General features: G+C 42.2%; 2 protein-coding genes, 1 long non-coding RNA gene and 1 other non-coding gene across 6 annotated transcripts; 2 read left to right on the forward strand and 2 right to left on the reverse strand.

Annotated features, from left to right (window-relative positions):
• The first annotated feature begins 2,208 nt into the window (after positions 1-2,208).
• LOC105496150 (beta-defensin 119) lies at positions 2,209-15,395 on the forward strand. Its single transcript, XM_011766273.2, has 2 exons — positions 2,209-2,377; positions 15,121-15,395. The coding sequence occupies exons 1-2, from the start codon at positions 2,317-2,319 to the stop codon at positions 15,312-15,314; spliced, it is 255 nt and encodes an 84-aa protein (XP_011764575.1). The 5' UTR covers positions 2,209-2,316; the 3' UTR covers positions 15,315-15,395.
• Positions 2,393-10,648, forward strand: LOC139358483 (uncharacterized). Of its 3 annotated transcripts, none has more exons than XR_011613433.1 (2): positions 2,393-4,473; positions 10,441-10,648. It is a non-coding gene; the product is annotated as an uncharacterized lncRNA (long non-coding RNA). The 3 variants fall into 3 exon arrangements; XR_011613435.1 differs by lacking the exon at positions 2,393-4,473 and adding an exon at positions 4,482-4,957 and having other exon boundaries at positions 10,288-10,648; XR_011613434.1 differs by lacking the exon at positions 2,393-4,473 and adding an exon at positions 4,482-4,957.
• Positions 15,396-16,107: 712 nt separating the features above from the next.
• Positions 16,108-16,235, reverse strand: LOC112429298 (small nucleolar RNA SNORA40). The gene has a single exon (XR_003021489.1). It is a non-coding gene; the product is annotated as a small nucleolar RNA SNORA40 (small nucleolar RNA).
• A 2,679-nt stretch (positions 16,236-18,914) lies between these two features.
• Positions 18,915-24,238, reverse strand: LOC105496517 (defensin beta 118). The gene is made up of 2 exons (XM_071080914.1): positions 24,131-24,238; positions 18,915-19,966 (listed from the first exon to the last, which is right to left on the reverse strand). The coding sequence occupies exons 1-2, from the start codon at positions 24,186-24,188 to the stop codon at positions 19,653-19,655; spliced, it is 372 nt and encodes a 123-aa protein (XP_070937015.1). The 5' UTR covers positions 24,189-24,238; the 3' UTR covers positions 18,915-19,652.
• Between the last annotated feature and the right edge of the window lie 14 nt (positions 24,239-24,252).

The raw sequence follows: 24,252 nt of genomic DNA on the forward strand, positions 1-24,252 counted from the left end.
AATGAGCTTTGGGAGGTGGCCAGAATTGGAAGCAAAGGGTGTAACTTATTATTATTATTTTTTGGAGAGACGGTGTCTCACCCTGTTGCCTAGGCTGGAGTACAATGGTGCAATCTCAGCTCACTGCACCCTCCACCTCCTGGATTCAAGACATTCTCCTGCCTCAGGCCCCTGAGTAGCTGGGATTACAGGCGCCCACCACCACGCCTGGCTAAGTTTATTTATTTATTTTTTGTATTTTTAGTAGAGACAGATTTCATCAGGTTGGCCAGGCTGGTCTCAAAATCCTACCTCAAGTGATCCATCGATCTTGGCCTCCCAAAGTGCTGGGATTACAGGTGTGAGCCACGGTGCCAAGCTGAAGGGTGCAACTTCTGAGTGGTGTCCTTAAAAGGAAGGGTGTTGCATTTCACTTCCATCGCTCCTCCTTTCCTGATGACTGGATGGGAACTTGACGGTGGGAACTGGAGCAGCTCATGGTCATCACACGAAGCAGCCTCTTCATGAGGATGGCAGAGCGTCAAGCCAAAAGGAACCTAGCTCCCTGCTGAATGGTGAAGCCGTCACACTTAACCGCATACCCAGACTTTTACATAAAAAAGAAATCCATATCTGTCTTTTGGAGTCATTCTTGTTTGGGGGGAATATCAGTTAAAACAGTTGAATAAGTATTTTAATACACCAGGTGATGTTATGGGTACTGGGGTTATAAGCCAGGTTTCTGACATTCTAAGTGGAGAGACAAAGATCAAATATGTAAAATAAAATTTGAAAGAATGGATACATATATGAAGATCATAAACCAAGTTATTACAGTCCAGAGTGACTGAGGGTTAGAATATCGTAACCTAAGGTGACCAGGGAAAGCCTCTCCAAGAAGGTGACATTTGGGATGATATGGAATGATGAGCAGGAGATTTTCGTGGGAAGATTTGGAGAAAGAGCTTTACAGGGAGAGCAGATGACAACTGCTAAGGCCCTGAACTGGAAACAAGATTGGCAAGTTCAGAGTCCCGAAAGACATTACACATGTGTATCCTTCTGTTAGAAAGCAGAGAATAAGTAATTCTTGTTTAATTTATTTTTTAAAAACTTTTTATTTGTATTGTCGAGGTGGAGTTTTACTCTGTCACCCAGGCTATAGTGCAATAGTACAATCTCAGCTCATTGCAACCTCTGCCTCCCAGGTTCAAGCAATTATCCTGCCTCAGCCTCCCTAGTAGCTGGGATTACAGGCACCCATCACCATGCCCAGAAAATTTTTATATTTTTAGTAGAGATGGGATTTCACCATGTTGGCCGGGCTGGTCTCGAACTCCTGACCTTGTGATCTCCCCGTCTTGCACTCCCAAAGTGCTGGGATTACAGGTGTGAGCCACCACACCCGGCCTGTTTATTTAGTTTTTAAGATTTAAATATGATTTAAACATTTATAGGCAAAAAATATATTTTAAAACAGAACATAATCATGGAGAACAATATTGTCACCAAGCATGACAAGACAGTTGATATAATAACAGCACTGAAGAGTTCTTGCAAATCAGCAAGTATACAACAACACCCCAATAGAATTGTCCAGATATCTGACTGAATAATTCAAAATGAAGAAATAAAAAGACCAGTGTTGAATAAATGTTCTTACTATTTATCAGAGAAATGCAAAGTAATTTTTTTTTTTTTTTTTTTTTTTTTTTTTTTTTTTGAGACGGAGTCTCGCTCTGCCGCCCAGGCTGGAGTGCAGTGGCCGGATCTCAGCTCACTGCAAGCTCCGCCTCCCGGGTTCACGCCATTCTCCTGCCTCAGCCTCCGGAGTAGCTGGGACTACAGGCGCCCGCCACCGTGCCCGGCTAGTTTTTTGTATTTTTTAGTAGAGACGGGGTTTCACCGTGTTAGCCAGGATGGTCTCGATCTCCTGACCTCGTGATCCGCCCATCTCGGCCTCCCACAGTGCTGGGATTACAGGCTTGAGCCACCGCGCCCGGCCAAAGTAATTTTTAAGTTAAATATTTCTTGATATATATTTATTATGTATTAATTAATTCCTTTGTGGCTCTCAAAGGCCAAATGGCTTTAATTGGCCTGTCCCTTTACTGGCACTGGTACTGGCCAGTTTCCCACACTCTCATCTTGTGCTTTGCTGAGACATCTGCTACACACTGTCCTTTGGCCCGGATGACCTCATATAAATCCCCTCCTGTTCTAATTCACTGCCCACAGCCCTGCTGATAAAAGCAAAGCTCATCTCTGCGCTGCTGCAGGGAACCCTATTTCCTTCCCCTGCAGCTCAGGCGCCTCCTCCTCTCGGGTCTGCCAGCCATGAAATTTCTTTTCTTGTTTCTTGCCATCCTTCTGGCCACAGAAGTACCAGTGATATCAGGTAACGTGAGCCTCTCTCAGGGGTCTGGGCTCCTGGTCATGGACTTCCCATCTTTCCCTCCTCTCTCACTGTGGGCATCATGTAAAGCCTTTCCTTCTCTCCTGCAACTTTGGGAAGTTTCCCCAGGATCATCTCAGGTTAATATCTCTCTCTGATTCTTTTTTGCCAGAGTGGTGGGATGATAGACGTTTGGAGCATCTGGCACTTGAGGGCCAGGGTGGTATCCTGGTGGGAGCTTGGGAGAGGTTTGAGGGGCAAAGCATGGGTGCAAGTTGGGGACTTATTGAGGGCTTTGGGAGACTAGAGTGGAGGTTGGGGTGAGTTGTGATGTGGAGGAAAAACCTTGGGATTGGGGTGATAGAAGGAATGTCAGGATGAGCAGGAGGTGAGGAGCTGGGCTTCCCTGAAGGTTTAGGGCAGAGTTGGAGAGAGGATGGGATTTGGGGTTGAGTGGAGCTGGTGTCGGGGATTAGACTGGGGCTTGGGCTGAGGCTGGGAGTCAGTGCTGGATGCTGCAGGGTGTTTGGGTTCAGCTTGGTGATGGGATACTGCTGGGAATTGAGGTTAGTGACTTGATTAGATTAGGGTTAGATTGGATTAGATTAGGGTTTGACCTGGAGTTGGGGCTTAGGGGCATTGAGTTGAGTAAGGCTGGGAGTTCTAATTAAGGTAGGCCTGAATGAGTTTGAGTTTGAATTGGGTTAATATAGGGTCAAGGAAGATTGGAGATTGAGCTGCGGCTGGAGCTGAGGCTTGTTTGGCTTATGTTAAACAGGGTCAGGTTATTGATAAGACACCGGGTCTGTGTAATGTGAGTGAATCCTCTTTTCCCTAATATTACAGGTTTTCATGTCCTTTTACCTTCACTCCTAGCTCTGCTAGGTGGGACATTAATTAGCTTCAGTTGATTCCAAAGTAAGGAATAGGAAGTTGGGGATAGGAAGACAGAAGGGTGAGAAGTCCAAAAAAGGCTCCCCCGAAAACTTCGGAGTTCTCAGTTGGAACCATTGTCTCAGTTCTCTTCCCTCTCAAGGTCTCTTCTCTCTTTTCCTGGGACTGGGTCTAGCATTACTCACTTAACTGGCTTTCTTCTCTTCTTCCCTGTCTTCCTGTTCCTCCTCTGCCTTCTCTTTTCTCTCCACTTGAGGGATACTAACATCTGCTTAATCGTTGTTCGTATGCCCCAAAGTAGAGTGTTGGATGGATGGACACTGCCGGTTGTTGTGCAAAGATGGTGAAGACAGCATCATACGCTGCCGAAATCGTAAACGGTGCTGTGTCCCTAGTCGTTATTTAACAATCCAACCAGTAACAATTCATGGAATCCTTGGCTGGACCACTCCTCGGATGTCCACAACAGCTCCACAACCGAAGAGAAATATACATAATGGATAGAAATGACTTTGTTTCAGATTGTTTAGGCTCCACATTTAATTAAAACTCACAAATTTATTTCTGGTGTCTGTCAGTCATAAGGAACGATACCCCAAATGGATTGAGGGTGGGGGGATGGTAGGGGAGGTGAAGAGGTAGTCGAGAGAAGTCACTAGGGCTGGGTCATAGCGATGGTGTGATCACTACAGTCTTGAAGATGATTCCCCATCTACCAACTGCAGGAGAGGCTATTGAGTCAGGAGTGGAGTGGGGAGAACATGGTGGGAGCTGAGAGATTTAAAGGCATAGCAGATGCCTAGAGAGTGGGAGAATCCTTAGGCTGGGAGAGTTAGTCCATTTTGAGAGTGAATGGGCTGAGGGTGGATGGGGCTGAATATAACCCAAATCCTTGGGGTTCTAGAGAAACCAGCTGATGCTTTCTAGTGCTCAGGAGGCCCAGCCCCAGGGGTTAGAAGGTGTCTAAGTACTAAAAAAAGATAAAGCACATGATTTGCTTACTTATATATGAATTTGTTCATTATTCATTTTTTCCATTCTTTCATCGATCCATTCACTCATGTTCACCTCAGCTCTGCCACTTTCTACTGGCAGACTCTGCATATAAACCTCACAGAACTTTATCTTCCTCCTCTGTAAATAAGAGTAATAGTAGAATCTGTTTCAGGATTGCAGTAAGGATGAAATGACATACTAATGCAAAGGTAAGCACTCAACAAATGTCATCAGCTATTGTTCATTGATTTATTCAAGGATTTATGAAATATGAGCTGTGTGCCTTCTAACGGTGTTAGACTCTGAGGGAGACAGAAGCCTGACTCATCTGAACTGGTACTTCAGCCCGGGAGAAGACTCACTCGTGGGGAACATTTAAGAATCCTGATTGGGAACCTAGAGGATCTGGGTGTCTTCCCAGGCTTCATTATCTCAAGTCCTATTCTCTGGGCCCCATTTAACCAACACAGCTGTTCACCCCTGAACTGCGTCCTCTGCAGTGAGGCCAGGGACCAAGAGTGCTCGATAAAGCGTGATGCATGGCATAGAGACAGACAGAAGGAGTTCACTATCGTCCAGGAAGACTATTTGCTCTCAGCTCAATATTTCCGCTCTTAGACTCTGGAAAGAGGGGCCTCTCCTCTGATCTCGATCTGACTCTGGGCCTCCTCTGGCTAAGTCCCTCCTCATGCGGTAAGGAGTTGCTGGGGGCAAGGGGAATATGCCCACGAGGAGCCTTTGCCTACCCTCCTCCCTTTCTGGGCCATGCTTTGAATAGCTGGGTCCTGGGATTGCCTGCCCAGAGAAACCTTGTGCCTGCTTCAAGGAGCTGCAGGGGCCTTTCCTCAAGGTCCATCCTTGGAGGGTTGGGCCCACTGGGTGCCAACCCCTAGGCAGGAGAAGCATCAAGGGATGCTCTTGTTTGCAGGGTCTGTGGGCAGAGCTGGGGACGGGTGAGAAGAGAGGTGAGCTGTGGGCTGGGCAGGCTCCCCTCGGAATGCCATGTTCCTGCATGGAGTTCTGAGGAATCAGAGAATTATAAATTCAAACCTGACCTTTCAGGTCATTATGAAGGGCTATCTTGTAAACGAAGCTAGATATCTTTTATGTATTCTTTTTATTAGCTTGATTAAAACATTTAAGCATGCAGACAAATGACATGACACAGTAGCCTTCATTTGCCTTCTTGCCCCGGGACCTTCAAATGTTAGGGTTGTGCCTGGTATTGGATCCTACTCTGGCTGATAATCCATTTCTTTTAAAAAATTATTTTTAATTCACAAATAATAATTGCACATATTTATGGTGTACAACGTGATAGTTCAATACACGTATAGAAAGTGTAACCATCAAATCAGGGTAATTAGCATATCCATCACCTCAAACATTTATCATTTCTTTGTGTTGGAAACATTCAAAGTCCTCTTTCTAGCTAATCGAAAAGACACAATAGACTGGGTGTGGGTGGCTCACCCCTGTAATCCCAGCACTTTGGGAGGCCAAGGCGGGTGGATCACCATGAGGTCAGGAGTTTGAGACCAGCTGGTCAACATGGTGAAACCCTGTCTCTACTAAATATGAAAATTGAGCCAGGCATGGTGGCTATAATCCCAGCTACTTGGGAGGCTGAGGCAGGAGAATCACTTGAACCTGGAAGGCGGAGGTTGCAGTTAGCTGAGTTCGCACCACTCCACTCTAGCCTGAGCGATAGAGCAAGACTCTGTCTCAAAAAAAAAAAAAAAAAAAGAAAAGAAAAAAGAAAATACACAATAAATGATTGTTAACTACAGTCACCCTACAAAGCTATGGAACACTAGAACTTACTCCCCCTATCTAGCTGTGATTTTGTATCTGTTAACCAGCTTCTCTGTATTCTCCTTTCCCACTTACCCTTCCCAGTCTCTGATAAACACAATTCTACTCTCTACTTCAATGAGATCCACATTTTTAAGCTTCCACATAAGAGTGAGAACAAGTAATATTTATCTTTCTGTATCTGGTTTGTTTCAATTAACATCATGCTCATCTATGTTGCCACAAATGACAGAACTTCATGCTTTTTTTGTGGCCAAATAGTATTCCATTGTGTGTATATGCAAACTTTCTTTATCCCTTCATCTGTTGATGTATATTTAGGTTCACAACGTATTTTTCAGCCCACTTCAGAGACAGGAGCTGCATAATCTTTTCACAGTTTTACTGCCTCTCTGGGAGCTGGGACACTTAGGCTGCCCATGAGAGCTACCTGTGCTCCCAGGCCTGGGGTGAGACCATCAAAAACGTTTCCTCGCTGGTCTCCCTACCCTCAGGTTTTCTCTGCATTAATCTCTATTATTAGAAGGATTCTTAGTAGGAAGTTTCTCTGTGTCATTTTCCTGCTTAGATTTCTTCCTTTGCTCATCACCACCCAGGGTCTGGACATTCAAAGCCTTCACATGGTGACCTGGTTTCACCTCCCATGACTGTCCCTCACATACCTTCTCTTCAGCCACTGCCACCCTCTTGCCATCCTCTCCTGTCCCCCACATTGTGTTTGTTCATGGCTCCCTCCGGCTGGTCCCCAACACTCAGCTCACCTCTGTGATGAATGCCCTCTCATCCTTCAAAGCTCAGTTGATGCTCCCACCCATGAAAGTCTTCACATAAACTCTGTCTCACTGTCTCTCTCTCTTTTTTTGAGACAAGGTCTTGCTTGGTTGCCCAGGCTGGAGTGCAGTGGTGCAATCATGGCTCACTGTAGCCTCACCCTCCCACGCTCAAGCCATCCTCCCACCTCAGCCTCCTGAGTAGCTGGGACTACACTTGCGTGCCAACATGCCTGGCTAATTTTTCTATTTTTTTTTTTTTAGAGGTAGGGTCTTACTATGTCACTTAGTCTGCTCTCAAACTCCTTGGCTCAAGTGATCCACCTGCCTCAGCCTCCCAAAGTGCTGGGATTACAGTCATGAGCCACCACATCCAGCCCTGTCTTATTATTTCTTAATAATTATAATAGCTGTAATAATAGTTCTCATTGACCCTTGCTATGTGTCATTCCATTCTTACAACAATCCTCTTATCATCCCTATTTTACTTATTAGGAAACTGAGGCCCAGAGAGGTGATATAATTAGCCCAAGTCACACAGTATTAAGATAGAGCAGGGGATCAAACTGAGTTCTTTTTTTTTTTTTTGTCTTTTGTTATTTGTCTTGTTTCTTTGATAGAAAGTAGGTACTAAACTGTCACTGAGTAATGCAGACATTGGATTATCACCTGATTCTGGGCATTCTACAAGAAAGGAACAATTCTCAGGGAATCCTAAAATGAGGCCTGAGCAGAGATCTGGAGTAGAAAAAGGATTTTTAAGTTGAGAAAACAGTGAGGTGATACCATTCCTTGCCTCTTTTAGACTTTCCTCACTCTCCATCTAGCAGAATAATGGTCTTGTCTAGCAGTTTGTTAATTTGTATTCCTGCGGTCTAAGGCAGAAATGTTTGTTTATTGTATTGTGTATTCACATTCATTCAGATTAAGGTGAGAGCAGTAGCTTTTTTTTTCAGTTTTATTTTATTTTATTTTTGAAATTTACAATAACATTGTCTAAATTCAGTTGGGATGGTGTCTTCTAGTGTCTATATTTTACAAAAATAGAAGGCAGAGAGAATTGACTCAGGTTAGGTTAAAAACAAAAAGAAAAGAATGATAATGATCATTATTGTTCTTACCACTCACATGAAGTGAAACGTGAACAGTGGAAAGGCTGTCTCTGAACATCAGAAAAAAATTTTAAAAATTTGTGTTAAAAGTCTGCATTTCACGTATTTAGGGAGGATAATGTCAGAGTGGAGGGATCTCAGCTGATCCTAATCAGCATACATGTAGAATAGAGGACACTTCTTCCAAATTCCAATTTTCAAATTACAGATATCTGCCTAAATTTAATATTTTACACTGTGGTTGTGACTCACCTCTTATCTACCATGCTCTGATTTCCCATACCATATCTATTATTGTTTCACGTTGATTCTCAGACTTTCATATAAGAAATCTTTTCTTTCTTCTTGTAGTTTATTTTGTTGTTTTTGGTGAATTTTTTTATTTAAAATTTCTTTATTTTTAATTTCTATAATACACAGGTGTATATATTTATGGGGTACATGAAATAGTTTGATACAGGAATTCAGTGTACACTCATCACATCAGAGTAAATGGGGTATCCATCACCTCAAGCATTTATCTCTTCTTTGTATTACATAAAATCCAATTATACTCTTTTAGCTATTTTAAAATGTACAATAAATTATTGTGAACTACAGTCACTTGTTGTGCTATCAAATACCAGATCTTATTCATTCTATTGAACTATATTTTTAAACCCTTGTAATTTACACTTAAGAAGCTCCTGTTGGTAATCAAGTCTCTCAGCGGGTTTACTTCTGAAAATATCTAAATGTATGCTTATCTATTGTATTAGTCCATTTTCATACTGCTATGAAGAAATACCCAAGACTGGGTAATTTATAAAGAAAAAGAGGTTGAATGATTCAGTTTCCCATGGCTGGGAGGCCTCACAATCATGGCAGAAGGCAAAGGAGGAGCAAAGGCACATTTTACATGACAGCAGGCAAAACTGTGTCTGTGGGGGAACTGCCCTTTATAAAACCATCAGATCTTGTGAGACTTTTTTTTCCTTTTTTTTCTTTTTTTTTTTTTTTTAGACAGAGTCTTGTTCTTTTGCCCAGGCTGGAGTGCAGTGGCACGGTCTTGGCTCACTGTAGCCTCACCTCCCAGGTTCAAGCAATTCTCCTGCCTCAGCCTCCTAAGTAGCTGGGATTATAGATATGCACCACTATGCCTGGCTAATTTTTGTATTCTTTCCTAGAGACAAGGTTTCACCATGTTGGCCAGGCTTGTTTGAACTCTTGGCCTCAAGTATCCCATCCACCTTGGCCTCCCAAAGTACTAGGATTACAGGCATGAGTCACCGCGCCTGGCCAGATCGCACAAGACTTACTCACTATCGCGAGAACAGCACACAAAAAACCTACCCCCATAATTCAATTACTTCCCACCAGGTCCCTCCCATGATATGTGGGGATTATGGGAGCTACAATTTAAGATGAGATTTGAGTGGGGCCACAGCCAGACCATATCATCTGTTAAGAAAATTTTAGCTAAGTATACAATTCTAGCTTGAACCGTAATTTCCCTCAGCACTCAACATTTCTTTCTCTGCTTACTGGCTCTTTAAAGGCTATGGAGAATTTGATGTCCCTTTTCTAGGTTATCACTCTTTCTCCAAACTGAGTTCTGATTGGCTTCACAAACTGTCACTCTTAAGAAATTATGACACGTATTATGTTGTTGTGTAATTATTTGAGTTATTGTCCCCTTTCCAGCAATCCCCCAAACACACACATATTAGGTGGAAATCCATAGGGGCTGAGATGATGTTTTATTTACATCTGCATGCCTGATGTTAAGCCCAGCGCTGGACATGAATGCGGTTTTAGTGAGTGTTTCTTGAATATGAATAGTGAATTCACAAGTGAAAGCCTGAGTGGATCTGGTGGGGGCACAAACAGCTGACTCCAGGTTCCAAGAATCTGGGTGGAGAACTTTCTGGGCTGGAGGGAGCAGAGGACCACTGTGTCAGGTATACGTGGTTCTGGCTGGCAGGGTTAGCAAGGATGCAGAGGAGTTTCTGGGTCTTGCTCAAATGATAATTTAAAACAACAATAATAGTTACCATTCATTTAGTTCTTACCATGTGTCAGTCCCTTATTGCTTTCTATATATTCAGCCACTAATCCTCACAATTCTAGGGGTTAGCTGTTTTTCCAGTCTACACTGTACATATGAGAAAAAGGGTAGAACAGAGTCGCAGAAACTTGCCCCAGGGTACACAGCAAGTAAAATGGGAGCTAGGATTGGTCTCCTAGGGGTTCTTGTTTTTTAGATTTTGTTTTTTTAATCTCTCTGTAGCCCCTTAGGTTATTTTATTTATTCATATTTTTACTTTTTATTTTGAAATAATTGTAGATTCACAGGAAGTTACGAGAGAGGTCCTGTGTACTCTTCACCCAGATTCCTCCAACGCTTAGATTTTACATAACTGTAATGCAATATGAAAACCAGGAAACTGATATTGGTACAATATATGTGTATACTTCCATGCCATTTCATCATGTGCAGATGTAACCAGCATCATGATCAAGCTGCAGAACTGTTCCATCACCACGAAGATCTGCCTCCTGTTGCTCCTTTAAAGTCATACCAGCCTTCCTCCCTATCCCCATGCACTGTCACCATGCTTAACCCTTGGCAACCACTAATCTGTTTTCCCATCTCTATAGTTTTGTCATTTGACATTGTTGAATAAATAGAATCATATGTGAGAGTTCGTGATTGGCTTTTTTTTTTTTTTTTTTTTTGGCTCAGCATTATGCTCTTTTTTTTTTTTTTTGAGACAGGGTCTGGCTCTGTTGCCCAGGCTGGAGTGCAGTGGTGTGATCTTAGCTCACCATAACCTCTGCCTCCCGGGCTCAAGTGATCCTCCCACCTCAGCCTCCCCAGTAGCTGGGACTACAAATGTGTGCCACTACGTGTGGCTAATTTTGTATTTTTTGTAGAGATGGGTTTTTGCCATGTCACCCAGGCTGGTCTCGAATTCCTGAGCTCAAGTGATCTTCCCACCTCAACCTCACAAAGTGCCGGGATTGCAGGCCTGAGCACCGTGCCCAGCTAAGCAGCATTAAGCTCTTGAGATCCATCCACACTATGTGTATCAATAATTTGTTCCTTTTAGTTCTGAGTATTTCTACCCATTGCATTAAGGCAAGAAGATGAAATGAAAGGCATGCAGATTAGACAGGAAGGAATAAAATGGTGTCTGTTTGAAGATGTCATAATGGTTTATGTAGAAAATTCTAAGAAATCTACAAACAAAACAAAACAAAACAAAAGCAAAGGCAAAACACCTAAAACTAATGAGTAGGTTCAGTAAGGTCACAGGACACAAGGTAAACATACACAAATCAATTGTATTTCTATATAATAGCAATGAACATGTGCACTCTGAAATTAAAAATATAATACCATTCAAAGTCACTCCAAGAAAATAAAACACTTACGTGTACATCTAACAAACTATGTACAGAAATTATATGCTGAAAACTATAGAATATTGATAAAAGAAATAAGAGCTAAATAAATGAAGAGACACACCATCTTCCTATCTTGTAAGACTCAAATAGCAGATGTTAATTCTCCTCAAATTGACATATTCATTTATGTCAAAATCCCAGCAGGATTTTTTTTGTAGCTATAGACCAGACTATTCTGTCTATACCTTGCCTAAAGAGAAATCTGCAAAAGAATAAGAATAGCTAAAACAAAATTGAAAAAGGATAAAGTTGGAAGAATTATTTTATCAGATTTTAAGGCTTATTGTATAGTAATAGTAATTGAGTTTGTGTGGTCTTGGAGAGACAGGTACATCAATCAATGGAACAGAATAGGGAACTCAGAAATAGCCTCATAGGAGTACAGCCAACTGATTTTTGACAGAGGTGCAAAAGCAATTCATTGGAAGAAAGGTCCTTTTCAACACATGATGCTGGAGCAATTGAACATCTACAGGCAAAAAACAAAACAAACAAAAATCTAAACCTAAACCTCACACCTTTCACAAATATTTACTTAAAATGGATCATAACAGCCAGTCATGGTGGCTCACACCTGTAATCCCAGTGACTCAGGATGCTGAGAGGGGAGGATCATTTGAGCCCAGGAGTTCCAGACCAGCCTGGGCAATATAGCAAGATCCCATCTCTACAAAAATAAAATACATTAGCTGGGTGTGGCGACATGTGCCTCTAGTTCCCAGCTACTCGAGAGGCTGATTTGGGAAGATCGCTTGAGCCCAGGAGTTTGAGGTTACAATGAGCTATGATTGTGCCACTGCACTCCAGCTTGGGCAAAACAGCAAGACCCCATCTCTAAAGAAAATTATTTTTAAAGGATTATATATTAAAAAAAATGTAAAACTATAAAATTTCTAGAAGAAAGCATAGGAAAAAACATTCAGACCGAGTGCTTGGTGAAGAGGTCTTAGATACGAAAGAACAGCCTAGAAAAGAAAGAGAATCAATAACTTGGACTTACTCAAAATTTTAAACTTTCACTTTGTGAAACACCCTTCGCTTTGTGAAGAGGATGGTTGAAAAGACAAATTACAACAGAGCAAGATTATTTTCAAACCATATATCTGACAAAGAACGTGTATATGGAATATAGAAACAACTCTTAAGACTCAATAGTAATTGCCGGGCATGGTGGCTCACGCCTGTAATCCCAGCACTTTGGGAGGCCGAGGTGGGCGGATCACGAGGTCAGGATATCGAGGCCATCCTGGCTAACACGGTGAAACCCTGCCTCTACTAAAAATACAAAAAATTAGCCAGGTGGAGTGGCGGGTGTGTGCTTGTAGTCCCAGGTACTCGGGAGGCTGAGGCAGGAGAAGGGCGTGAACCCGGGAGGCGGAGCTTGCAGTGAGCCAAGATAGTGCCACTGCACTCCAGCCTGGGCGACAGAGACTCCATCTCAAAAAAAAAAAAAAAAAAAAAAAAAAAAAAAATTAGCTGGGCGTGGTGGCGCACACCTGTAATCCCAGCTACTCAGGAGACTGAGACAGGAGAATTGCTTGAACCCCGGAGGCGGATGTTGCAACGAGCTGAGATCGCGCCACTGCCCTCCAGCCTGTGACAAAGCAAGACTTCGTCTCCCAAAAAAAAAAAAAAAAAAAAAGACTCAACAGTAATAATCCAATTAGAAATGGACAAAAGATATGAAAAGACATTTCACTGAAGAGGATATACAGATAGCAAATAAGCACTTGAAAAGATGTTCAACATCATTAGCCATTAGGGAAATGCATATTAAGACCAGAATGAGACACTACTACATACCTATTAGAACAACTAAAATTAAAAATAGTGATTTTAACAATTTTTTTTCTTAGTTTAGGCCCACTCATTCTCCATTATTTTGTCTTTTAATGCCTTCTGACAAATTAAAAAAATGTGTCCAGGCTGGGTGTGGTGGACTTTGGGAGGCTGAGGTGGGTGGATCACTTGAGGTCAGCAGTTCGAGACCAGCCTGGCCAACATGGAGAAACCCCTTACTCTACTAAAAATATAAAAATTATCTGGGTGTGGTGGTGTACGCCTGTAATCCTAGCTACATGGGAGGCTGAGGAATGAGAATCGCTTGAACTGGGGAGGTGGAGGTTGCAGGGAGCCAAGATTGTGCCACTGCACTCCAACCTAAGCAACAGAGCAAGACTCTGTCTTGGGAAAAAAAAATGTCCACCTTTCATCTGCCAGATATATGTTCTAAATTACCTGTTTTATTATTACTAGAAGCAAGAGTATAAAAAAATCTTTATTTAGTCCATTGTAGTTTTAAATGTTCCTGTCATTTTATTGAAAATAAAACCTATTATCAGGTTGATCCTCTTTAATTTATAAACGATAGGGATTTTCAAAAACATTTCCTTTTGGGGAGAAGTTGTTAAATAAAGAAACACATGGTTTTAAAAAAAAATCCCAAACTCCCAATAGACCTGGAAACAACCAAAATGGCCCTCAACGGACACATGATTAAATAGGCTACTACATTAATACCGTGGAATATTACCCGGAAGTCAAAGGAATGAATTACAGATACACACAACTTGGGTGACTCTCAGTTCTGTTGATTGTCTTTTTTTTTTTTTTTCATTAAAGTTGAGATTTTCCTGGTTTTCAGTACGATGAGTAATTTTTGCTGGAACCTGGGCGTTTTTGGTATTATTATGTTATGAGATGCTGGATCATATTTCAATGATCTTTGTTGGCTTGTCTCCTCTGACACGGCTCTGGTGAGGACAGTGGGGTGCTGCCTGGCTACTGCCAGGTGGGTGGAAGTCCAGGTGTATTTCCTCTGGTACTACCTTGGTTGGGATGGGGAGGGATATTCTGTTCCCTGTGTGACCTCCAAGTCACATCTCAGGGAGTGGTGTCCCTGTTAGTACTGTGTGGTGGTGAAAGTCTTGACTCTGCACTAGGCTCCTTCTGTCACCACCCTATCAGGGAAGTGGAGGGAGGGATGCCTTCTTCCCACCAGATAGGGGAAGTCGAGGCTCCCCACATGATTCCTATCAACACTGCATGGTGGTGATTGGCCTTGTGATCATTCAGCAGTGATAATAGTCCCTGCTCCCCACTTGGGTTCCACTCTAGGAGGTTACACCTCCTTACAGAGTGGAAAGGGCAGAGTTCGAGGCTCCCCACGTAGCCTTCTTTGGTGGATGTATGAGTGGGAGTGTAGTTTTGTCTTTGGTTTTTCCTGGAGCTGAGTGGTTATTGTCTAAAATGTTCTTTCTTGCTGGGTTGACCTTTCCTGGTTCTTTGGCTAGAGAGAGGAGACTTTCCTTGGGACTCTATGTCTGTACTCGTTTGTATTTCCAGGTTGTCAGTCTCTCCAGCACAAGTCTGGGATCGATGAGGCAAAAAGAAAACCCATGACTGTGTCCTTCCTTAGATCTTGAGGTCCCTGCCTTGTTCTTCTTTACTTTACCTTTCAGAGTACACACACACACACACACACACACGCACATACACACACCCTGCCCCACTGGGTTTTAAATGGAACTTAGCAGGACAAATAGAGAAAAATACATTGACTCTTTTTTTTCTGGAAGTAGAAGTCACTATTTCCCTTTAGGTTTTCTCCCTGCTCCCCGTTTAGGTTTTTATGATGCTTCCCGACTTATCAGATTTATGTCACTCCTAGGTAGAAGTTAACTATTTGTATTTTTTTTTCTTTTGCCAGGCAAACGCCACATCCTTCGATGCATGGGTAACAGTGGAATTTGTAGGGCCTCTTGCAAAAAGAATGAACAGCCCTACCTCTACTGCAGAAATTATCAGGCCTGCTGCCTCCAGTCCTACATGAGGATAAGCATTTCCGGCAAAGAGGAAAATACCGATTGGTCTTATGAGAAGCAATGGCCAAGACTACCTTGAGTGCTGGTGATTACCATTCTCAACCTCTCTGGGCAGAGACCTGCTGTCAACCCCCCTCATTAAAATTCATGTACCTGCTACCCTTGTCTGTCTTTGATCCACTGAAAATCATAGTGAGAGACTGGGCTTTGCATGGTGACAATGTCTGTCTCATTCTGGATAAGCTCCGTGAGAGAGAAGGCTGGAAAACTAGGAAAACAATTACAGAGAGGCTAGACAAGCCAGTGAGGAAGGGGGAAGAATGAATCGAATAAGGGAGGGTTGAAGGGTTTAGGCAGATTTATGACTTAATCTGTGCCATGTAGAACTCAGGGAGGGTCTTTAACCAGTGGGATGAATACATAGGGCAGTAGGTGGAGGTCTTGTAGACAACTTTGGCCTAGTTCATGAAAAAACTTTATAACCAACAGAGCTGCTGTAATGTGGAATAAGCTGTGTTGGTTTCAAGCTGTGAGACTGAAGGGCCTGTTTGGTGGTTATTGCAGAAGGTCTTTGAATATTGGGTGCTGTTGTTGTGGATAGTCAAGGTCCTCTAATTCTTCAAAACTTAAGAGGCTTATGTCCGCAATGACAACTAACACCAGCTTTGTAATATAAAATTCAAATTTTACTTTCTATATCTTACCTTCTACTAACAGTTCTAAATTCTGTCAAAAGTAGAGTAGTACTTACCCATTATCTTTCTCTACTTCTCTGATTCTCCTCAACTCATTACAATTTGCCTTTGTGCTTATTTGCTATTGGACTGGTTCTGGTCAAGGTCACCAGTGGACCTCCTTTTTTTTTTCATCATAATATGCCTTCTTATATGTATCAAAACTCATACTAAACCATGAGTTCTGGGTTGGAAAAGATGATTTAGTTTTTGCACCTGTCTATAAGTCTTTGTCCACAAGTTAAACAAAAACATAAACAAGTGTAACTGGATCTCCTTTTTGAAAGTTTCAGAATGTTCTTCAACTTGTATCTCAATCTGCCTCTGTGCAGCATTTCCACTATAGGTTATTCCCCCCTTGAAAACCTTAACTGCCTAGGGTTCTGTGATTTCACTCTTTGTTTTCTTCCTAACTTTCAGGCTGCCCCTTCTCCGTCATCTTTTGGGGTTCCTCATCTGTTATTTGTCTCGTTGGATTCTTCTGGGGTTACTCTTCTCTTCTGACAATAAAAACTCTCCACATTCCTAGGAAAAGGCTGACAGTCCTATGGTCATGATAACAAGTACATACCTTGAAATGTTTTAAACATTTTTTATGGTCAATGACAACTTGCTTCAGTGAACACACTTCTGAAAGCTAATTGTCAGTGACAGCATTGTGCTTTGAATATGTCAATCAGCTTTGAATTCATTTCAATGTACACACTTCTAAATTGTCATTAACCAATTCCCACCTCTGTAGCCAACACAACTCCCTCAAAATGTGTTCCCCAAATGCTGTGTAAGTTCAACACTTCGCTCTGATGAAGGAGCTTATGATGGACCAGCATGGCTCTCCTGTTCTTAAGAAAGCAGGCTGGGCATGGTGGCTCACGCCTATAATCCCAGTGCTTTGGGAAGCTGAGGCGGGTGGATCACCTGAGGTCAGGAGTTCAAGACCAGCCTGACTAACATGGAGAAACCCCATCTCTACTAAAAATACAAAATCAGCCGGGCACAGTGGCGCATTCCTGTAATCCCAGCTACTTGGGAGGCTGAGGCAGGAGAATTGCTTGAACCTGGGAGGCAGAGGTTGCACTGAGCTGAGATTCTGCCATTGCACTCCAGCCTGGGCAACAAGAGCAAAACTCCACCTCAAAAAAAAAGAAAGCAATCATTTCAGCATTTTGGTTTTAGACATTGAGTGATAGTTTCATCCTTTGACAATGATCTTTTTTTCTTCTTCCTCTGGTGCTGCCACCTATCCCAACAACAAAGTTTATGATCTGGATGAAAGTATTGGTTCTGAACCACTGTTCCAGGAAGAATACTGGTTGAAGAACCCAGGCTGATCCTCCCACTGAAAACAGCGGAAAAAATGTACTTAAAATATACAACAAAACTTTTAAAACATCTTTAACCTTGCAAGAAAGTAAGGCCAAGAATATTAAAACCAGCCGGGCGCAGTGGCTCACGCCTGTAATCCCAGCACTTTGGGAGGCTGAGGTGGGTGGATCATGAGGTCAAGAGTTCGAGACCAGCCTGACCAACATGGTGAAATCCCATCTCTACTAAAAATACCAAAATTAGCTGGGCGTGATGGCAAGCACCTGTAATCCCAGCTACTCAGGAGGCTGAGGCAGTAGAATCTCTTGAACCCAGAAGGTGGAGGTTGCTGTGAGCTGAGATCATGCCATTGCACTCTAGCCTGGGCGACAGAGCGAGACTCTGTCTCAAAAAAAAAAGAAAGAAAAGAAAGAATATTAAAACCAAACGCAAGTGGGCACTCTTTCGAAGGCAGTGACTGAAGCTGACTTTTGTCACAAAGACACTTGCTGAATCAGGTGAACTTGAGCTTTGGTTTCCATGGCTTTGGCCAAGGTGGGGGTAAGCAGGGGAGAGAAGGCAGTGACTAGGGTCTGAAAAAATATGAGTCTCGTAGGAGATCCCTATATAAATCTCAGTCCTTAAAGTGTTACATATGCTGTATAAAAATAAAGCAGATACAACATCCCTTTTCCTTCACCAGAGATTTTCAAGGAAAATTGCCTGATTTTGAACCTAAGTAAATAGAAAAAAAGTCTTCACTGAGAATTTATAACCTCAAGGTACATCTCATATAGTCTCTCAGCCTGAATTCACAGTACATGGGTCATATGAAAAAAAATCAAGCTTAAAGTTGTCCCAGACTAGTAGTGCTAAAAAGACAGAAGAAAACTAAGGAGTAGACCTTTAACTCAGTTTAGTCAACTAGTTTAGTCAACTAAACTTCTGAGGAAAATGAACAGACCAGAGCCCCAAATCACAAAATACACAAGGAACTAAGGCACCATGAATTAAGGTCAGCAGAAATCACAGTCTAGAAATTCAGACTTTCAAAGACTTCAAATTTCAGAATTATCAGGAATAACAAGCTTAAAAAAATAATGAGACCCAAATTTCCCATCATGAATTAGGTATTATCTAACCCTTTGAGTAATATAATTAGACCTGTGAAGAATTTCCAATGTTAGATGAAAGTAATATGTTCAAAACTGGAACTTAGCAGGTCTGGCAAGCATAAACTGCAGAAGCAGGTGGTTCAGATGCCTATATCACCCATTCCTGCTTTATTGCCTCTTCTTCATCACACACTAATAGTATCATGAGGGGTTCCTATGGTTAGTTAATAAAGGAGGAAAAAGCAAGGCCAGGTTTGTGGAATGGTCTGCATGACATGCTAGCACCAGACAGAAGTGCTGCATTACAGCCTGATGTGGCAGTGGCCCAAAAGACAGTGGTTAAGGGAAATCCTTCCAGCAGAAGGAAGGCTTGCCTAGGTATGGATCTACAGTAATTCATGAATGCTGGTAATGGACTGGCTGGTTGTTCAGGTTCTTGGGAACAGCAAGACTGGAAAATTTGTAACAATGAAGTTTGTTGTAGAGTTATGTGGATGGGACAGGATGTGAAGATTTTTTTTTTTTCTGTCACAGGGAGACAAGTAAAGCTCTCAGTCTCAGTAATCAGGTGGACAAATGACCCATCCTTTCACCCACAATTGAGGGGCCATCCTTACCCTTGGATGTCCATGTGTGATCAAGGCTTGGTCAAAGAGATGGGTCTACAGAGCCATAGAAGCTTTTCGACAGCTTCTATTTCAACCCGAAAGACACTGGGGCAAAAAGGAGTCTTCATAGCTCACACTTGGGACAGTCAATTTCCTACAGTGATACGGTGACAGATAAAACCTTCCTCTAAGGCCATGGTTAGTAGGAGAATGAATGCTTTCACCTGAAGTGTCTCCTGTTCTAGAAAAAAAGCTTTTAGTGTCCTAGTAGCTACTCTCACAGATGCAAAGATTTAGAATTTTGATCATGACCACTTATGCTGCCATTAAGACACCTGTTGAGAAGGCAGAAAAACACATGAAAAAATTGTTGTTGGAATAGCTAACTAAGCTATTGAGGTTGTGCATAGGTCACCAGCAAACAAGAAATACTAAAAATAGATTAAAACTTGTGGAAATAATTTGACATTTCAAGAAGAGCACTGAATAGTTTATCATTGGAAATAGTGAAAATTTTAGACTTCTTTACACAGCTGTTTCTATTAATAGAATTACATATTGGTGGGAAGTGGGAGGTCACTGTGGTGTTTTATCTATATGTATGTGACTTAGTTTATCACTCTGAGGACAGGGGTGAGTGACATTTGAGAAGAAGTCATGAGGTATGGTGAACATTTGGGGGAGAGGTCTGAGTTCCCTGTCCCGCCTCAGACTCTTCAACCATGTCTTTCTTGCTGCTTATTTCAAAGTAGTCTGTAGTGAACCTTATTGTTAAAATATTATCAATAATTCCTGGTGTTGAGTCACTCAAGGGTGTGGGAGATGTCGTAGGAAGTCGCCTGTGGTCTTCATTAGATGGAACGCAGCAGGCTCGAAGATTTTTGCATGTTTCTTTCACTGCTTCTCCATCTTTGCATTGTTTCCTGCAGTGCCCTGATCTGTTCCAGCATTTTTTTTCACCACCATAGGCTGAATAATAAAAGGAAAAACCACTGATTTTGGGTTACTGATGCTCTCAATTTCACTAGCATGACTATATATCTGGCATCCTGTATCCACACTGTGGATCATAATTAGATGACGGCTGCAAGACTCCCACCTTAGGTCTGGTAAATACTCAACCTCCCATTTGCCCGTTTTTAACTATTCTGAAAGTGGGATGAATCTTACCATCATCGAAAAGAAACTCCAGTCATGAGGAATTGGGGCTGCTTATAATGAAGCTACCTTCAGTGTAAAGGTACCTGAGTAAAGAAAGTACATCTTTTTTTTTCTTTTCTTTCTTTTTTTTTTGAGATGGAGTCTCACTCTGTCACCAGGCTGGAGTGCAGTGGTGTGATCCCGGCTCACTGCAACCTCCACCTCCCTGGTTCAAGCAATTATCTTGCCTCAGCCTCCTGAGTAGCTGGGACTACAGGCACGTGCCACCACACCCCACTAATTTTTGTATTTTTAGTAGAGACGGGGTTTCATCATGTTGGTCAGGATGGTCTTGATCTCTTGACCTCATGATCTACCAGCTTCAGCCTCCCAAAGTGCTGGGATTGCAGGCGTGAGCCACCGCTCCCGGCCAGAAAGTACGTCTTCTTGTTACTTCAACAAGTACATCTTGCTGCTACTTCAACAAGTGTGATTAAGTTATTTGCATTGGTCATATCCCATTCTACTGCAAAGTATACCTTCACATGAGTATATAAAATATATCTGTGTAGTGTATGTTTATTGCAACACAATTCACAACTGCAAAGATATGGAATCAACCTAAGTGCCCATCAACCGATGAATGAATAAAGAAAATGTGGAACATATACACCATGGAATACTACTCATCCATAAAAAGGAACAAAATAATGTCTTTTGCAGCAACTTGGATGGAACTGGAGGTCATTATTTTAAGTAACTTAGGAATTGAAAAACGAATACCACATGTTCTCACTTATAAGTGGGAGCTAAGCTATGGGTACACAAGGGCATACAGAGGGGACATTGGAGTCTCAGAAGGGGGAAGAGTAAGGGGAGGGGGAGGGATGAAGAACTACCTATTGGGTACAATATACACTACTGCAGTGATGGGTGCACTAAAATCTTAGGCTTCACTACTATACAATTCATCCATGTAACCAAAATCCACTTGTACCCCTAAAGCTATTGAAATTTAAAAAATAAAAAATTATAACCCAAAGTATAAAATAAGCATGTGTCCAAAAATACAAAAATTAGCCACACGTGGTGGCACATGCCTATTTTCCCAGCTAACTCAGGAGGCTGAGATAGGAGGAATACTTGAACCTGGGACGCAGAGGCTTTGGTGAGTTGAGATCGTGCCATTGCACTTCAGCCTGGGCAACAGAGTGAGACTGTCTCAAAAAAGAAAAAAAAAAAGGAAAAAAAAATAGATAATAAGAGAAGAAAGTATAACATATTTTATGTGGATACATAATATAAGCATTATGAAAATACAAAAAAAATGATAAGCATTATGGAGAGAAATGAAGCAGCGAAGGGGTTTAGGAAGTGTGTGATGGGAAATAGTGAAAGATTTACCTTGAGTTTTGAGAAGGAAGAGGCAGGGTGAGCTATGAGACTAACTGGGGGCAGAGTATATATCAGGCAGAGGAAGCAGCAAGTGCAAAGGCTTAGAGGCAGGACCTGTCTCAAAGGTTCTGAAAAACAATAAGGTAGTTATGGTGAGTATAGAGTAAGTTAAGTGGAGAGTAACTGGAGAAAATATAATGGGAGTTGATTTCACATAGAATCTTGCAGGTCTTTGAAAGAAAGCCATTCAGAACTTTTGATCACAGGATGATAAGAGAAATGCAGATTAAAACAACAGTACGAGGGAGACTGAGGCGAGTGGATCATTTGAGGTCAGGAGTTTGAAACCAGCCTAGCCAACGTGCTGAAAACCCATCTCTACTAAAAATACAAAAATTAGCCAGGCGTGGTTGTGCATGCCTGTAATTCCAGCTACTCAGGAGGCTGAAGCAGGGGGATCACTTGAACCCCCGAGGCAGAGGTTTCAGCAAGCCGAGATCATGCCACTGCACACCAGCCTGGGCAACAGACCGAGACTCTGTTTCAAAACACGAACAAATACAAAAAAACAACCACGACAGTAAGAGATTATTTTATATTCATCAGCTGGGTGTTTGAAGGACTATGGTGATAGAAAAACCCTTGTGTATTTTCGATGAGAGGGTAGGGAGATCTCCCTGTCCCTATAAATGTCACTGATTTCTATTATTCTTCCTCAAATGTAGGGGCTGTTTAAGATAAAGCATCAAGACTTTATGCTTCTTTCATTGTCTCAACTCTTTGCTCCAAGAGAATGACTCCAAATTTATAGCTCTTAGCACTCAGACTTGAAGCCCTAGATCCTGTAATATATCCTTCACTCCCCCATATGCTGAGTTTTTATGACTCGTGGATTGCATGTACAAAATCTTTCACATCTGTCTCTTTCCTAGTCTCAGTATCTCCACTAGAACTCAAAGCAGACCAATTGCTTTCAAAGAGATCACACAGAATTATTCCTGTTTGTGTCTGGAATTGTAACTGGAGAATTATTCAAAACCCCCAGAGTTGGCAATTTCTGCTGGCAGTATCCTTTAAGATACACAACTTCTGATTACTGACTTCTGATTACCCAGGATTGTGGTGTAGGAACACAAGCACAGGAAGAGCCAGCAGCAGGAGGTTCCTGGTCCCTGGGAAACAGGAGAGGTTTCCCTGTTTCCCTACCCTGAATGCCAGGGTAGACCCAGGCGTTCAGAATGCCATGTGCAGTGGGAGTCTGAGCAAGAGTTACTGGCCTCTCTGCAATGAGGGTAGAGGAATAGAGGAATTAATGGAATATTTTTTTTTATTTTCTTGCCCACCACCACCAGACTTACATTTAACTTGGTTATTTGCCCTCTAGGAATCTATCCTATTTAAGCCCCTGTCCAAATATGTAAATATATTAATGTTTGTACAAGCATATTCATTGATGTGTTGTTAGAAAATTAAGAAATGTCTCAAATGACTGTATATGATTTTATAAGGCTTATCCTACAGCAGAAGTATACAACTTTACAAACAATAAGGCAGATCTTTAGATGATGACATGGAAAGATGGCCACAGAATAAGAAGTGAAAGAAGACCGCTGCACAGGGCCGGGCGCAGTGACTCATGCCTGTAATCCCAGCACTTTGGGAGGCTGAGGCGGGTGGATCACCTGAGGTCAGGAGTTTGAGACCAGCCTGGCCGACATGGTGAAACCCTGTCTCTACTAAAAATACAAAAATTAGTCGGACATGATGGTGCACACCTGTAATCCCAGCTACTTGCAAGACTGAGGCAGGAGAATTGCTTGAACCCAGGAGGCAGAGGTTGCAGTGAGCTGAGATTGCGCCACTGCACTCCAGCCTGGGTGACAGATCGAGATTTCATCTTTTTTTTTAAAAAAAAAAAAGAAAGAAAGAGAGCTGCGTAGCCATGCATGGAGTATGCTTACTTTGTTATAAAACAGAAATACTTAGATTCATTTTTATGTAAGTTCAATCACACATTGAAATGCACCTTGAAAAACATAAAACAAAGAGGAGACAGGCTTGCTTCACCAGTGATTTCAAAGTTCTGGTCAGGCCTTTAGATATACTTAAGAAAGCAGTGATTATGAAAAGCTTAGATTTTCACTGTAGAAGGAAGAAAAGCCAGTTCTGTCTTCCATATAACAGCTCAGCCGATCATTTCTGACCTGTTCACCAAATTCTAGAACATTAGAAACAAAAAGAACCTCATTACAGCGATAGCAGGACTTTTAGGGCCAAGAAAACATGCAAAGTGGGCTGCGGGAATCATTTTCAAAAGCTGGCACAAGCTGGAAAGAGAAGAGATGTGAGCCTAACTTTCCCCTAGTTCCTTAGGCGGCAACTTGGAGTATAGAACCAGGGACAACTCTGGATGGTGGGACTGCCCCTGTCTATTGAGGAAAACTTGCTCTACTCCCAGGTTTTACCCCAGTCAGGAACATAGTCCCAGTGTGGGAGCTGTGGAGCTGCCCAGGTTGGGGGTGCAGCGACACATTGGAATTTTCACGATCCAGAACCCACTATACCTCTATTTTCGTAGCTTCCCTGACCTCTGATTACCTGGGATCACTTGGGGTAGGAGCACAAGGATAGGAAGAGCCAACAGCAGGAGTTTCATGGTGCTTGGGAAACAGGAGATGGTAGATCCAGAAGTTCAGAATGCTGTGTGCAGTGTAAGTCTG

Source organism: Macaca nemestrina, chromosome 15 (assembly GCF_043159975.1).
Source record: "Macaca nemestrina isolate mMacNem1 chromosome 15, mMacNem.hap1, whole genome shotgun sequence".
Classification (NCBI taxonomy): Eukaryota; Metazoa; Chordata; class Mammalia; order Primates; family Cercopithecidae; genus Macaca; species Macaca nemestrina.

What these genes read in the sequence shown, in the direction of transcription:
- LOC105496150 (XM_011766273.2), top strand. Translation starts at nt 2,317, where the DNA reads ATGAAATTTCTTTTCTTGTTTCTTGCCATCCTTCTGGCCACAGAAGTA. An exon ending in AGAAGTACCAGTGATATCAG is followed by an intron (nt 2,378 to 15,120) that starts GTAACGTGAGCC and finishes TTCTTTTGCCAG; the next exon opens with GCAAACGCCACATCCTTCGA.
- LOC105496517 (XM_071080914.1), bottom strand. Translation starts at nt 24,188, where the DNA reads ATGAAACTCCTGCTGTTGGCTCTTCCTATCCTTGTGCTCCTACCCCAA. An exon ending in CCTACCCCAAGTGATCCCAG is followed by an intron (nt 19,967 to 24,130) that starts GTAATCAGAGGT and finishes TTTATTATTCAG; the next exon opens with CCTATGGTGGTGAAAAAAAA.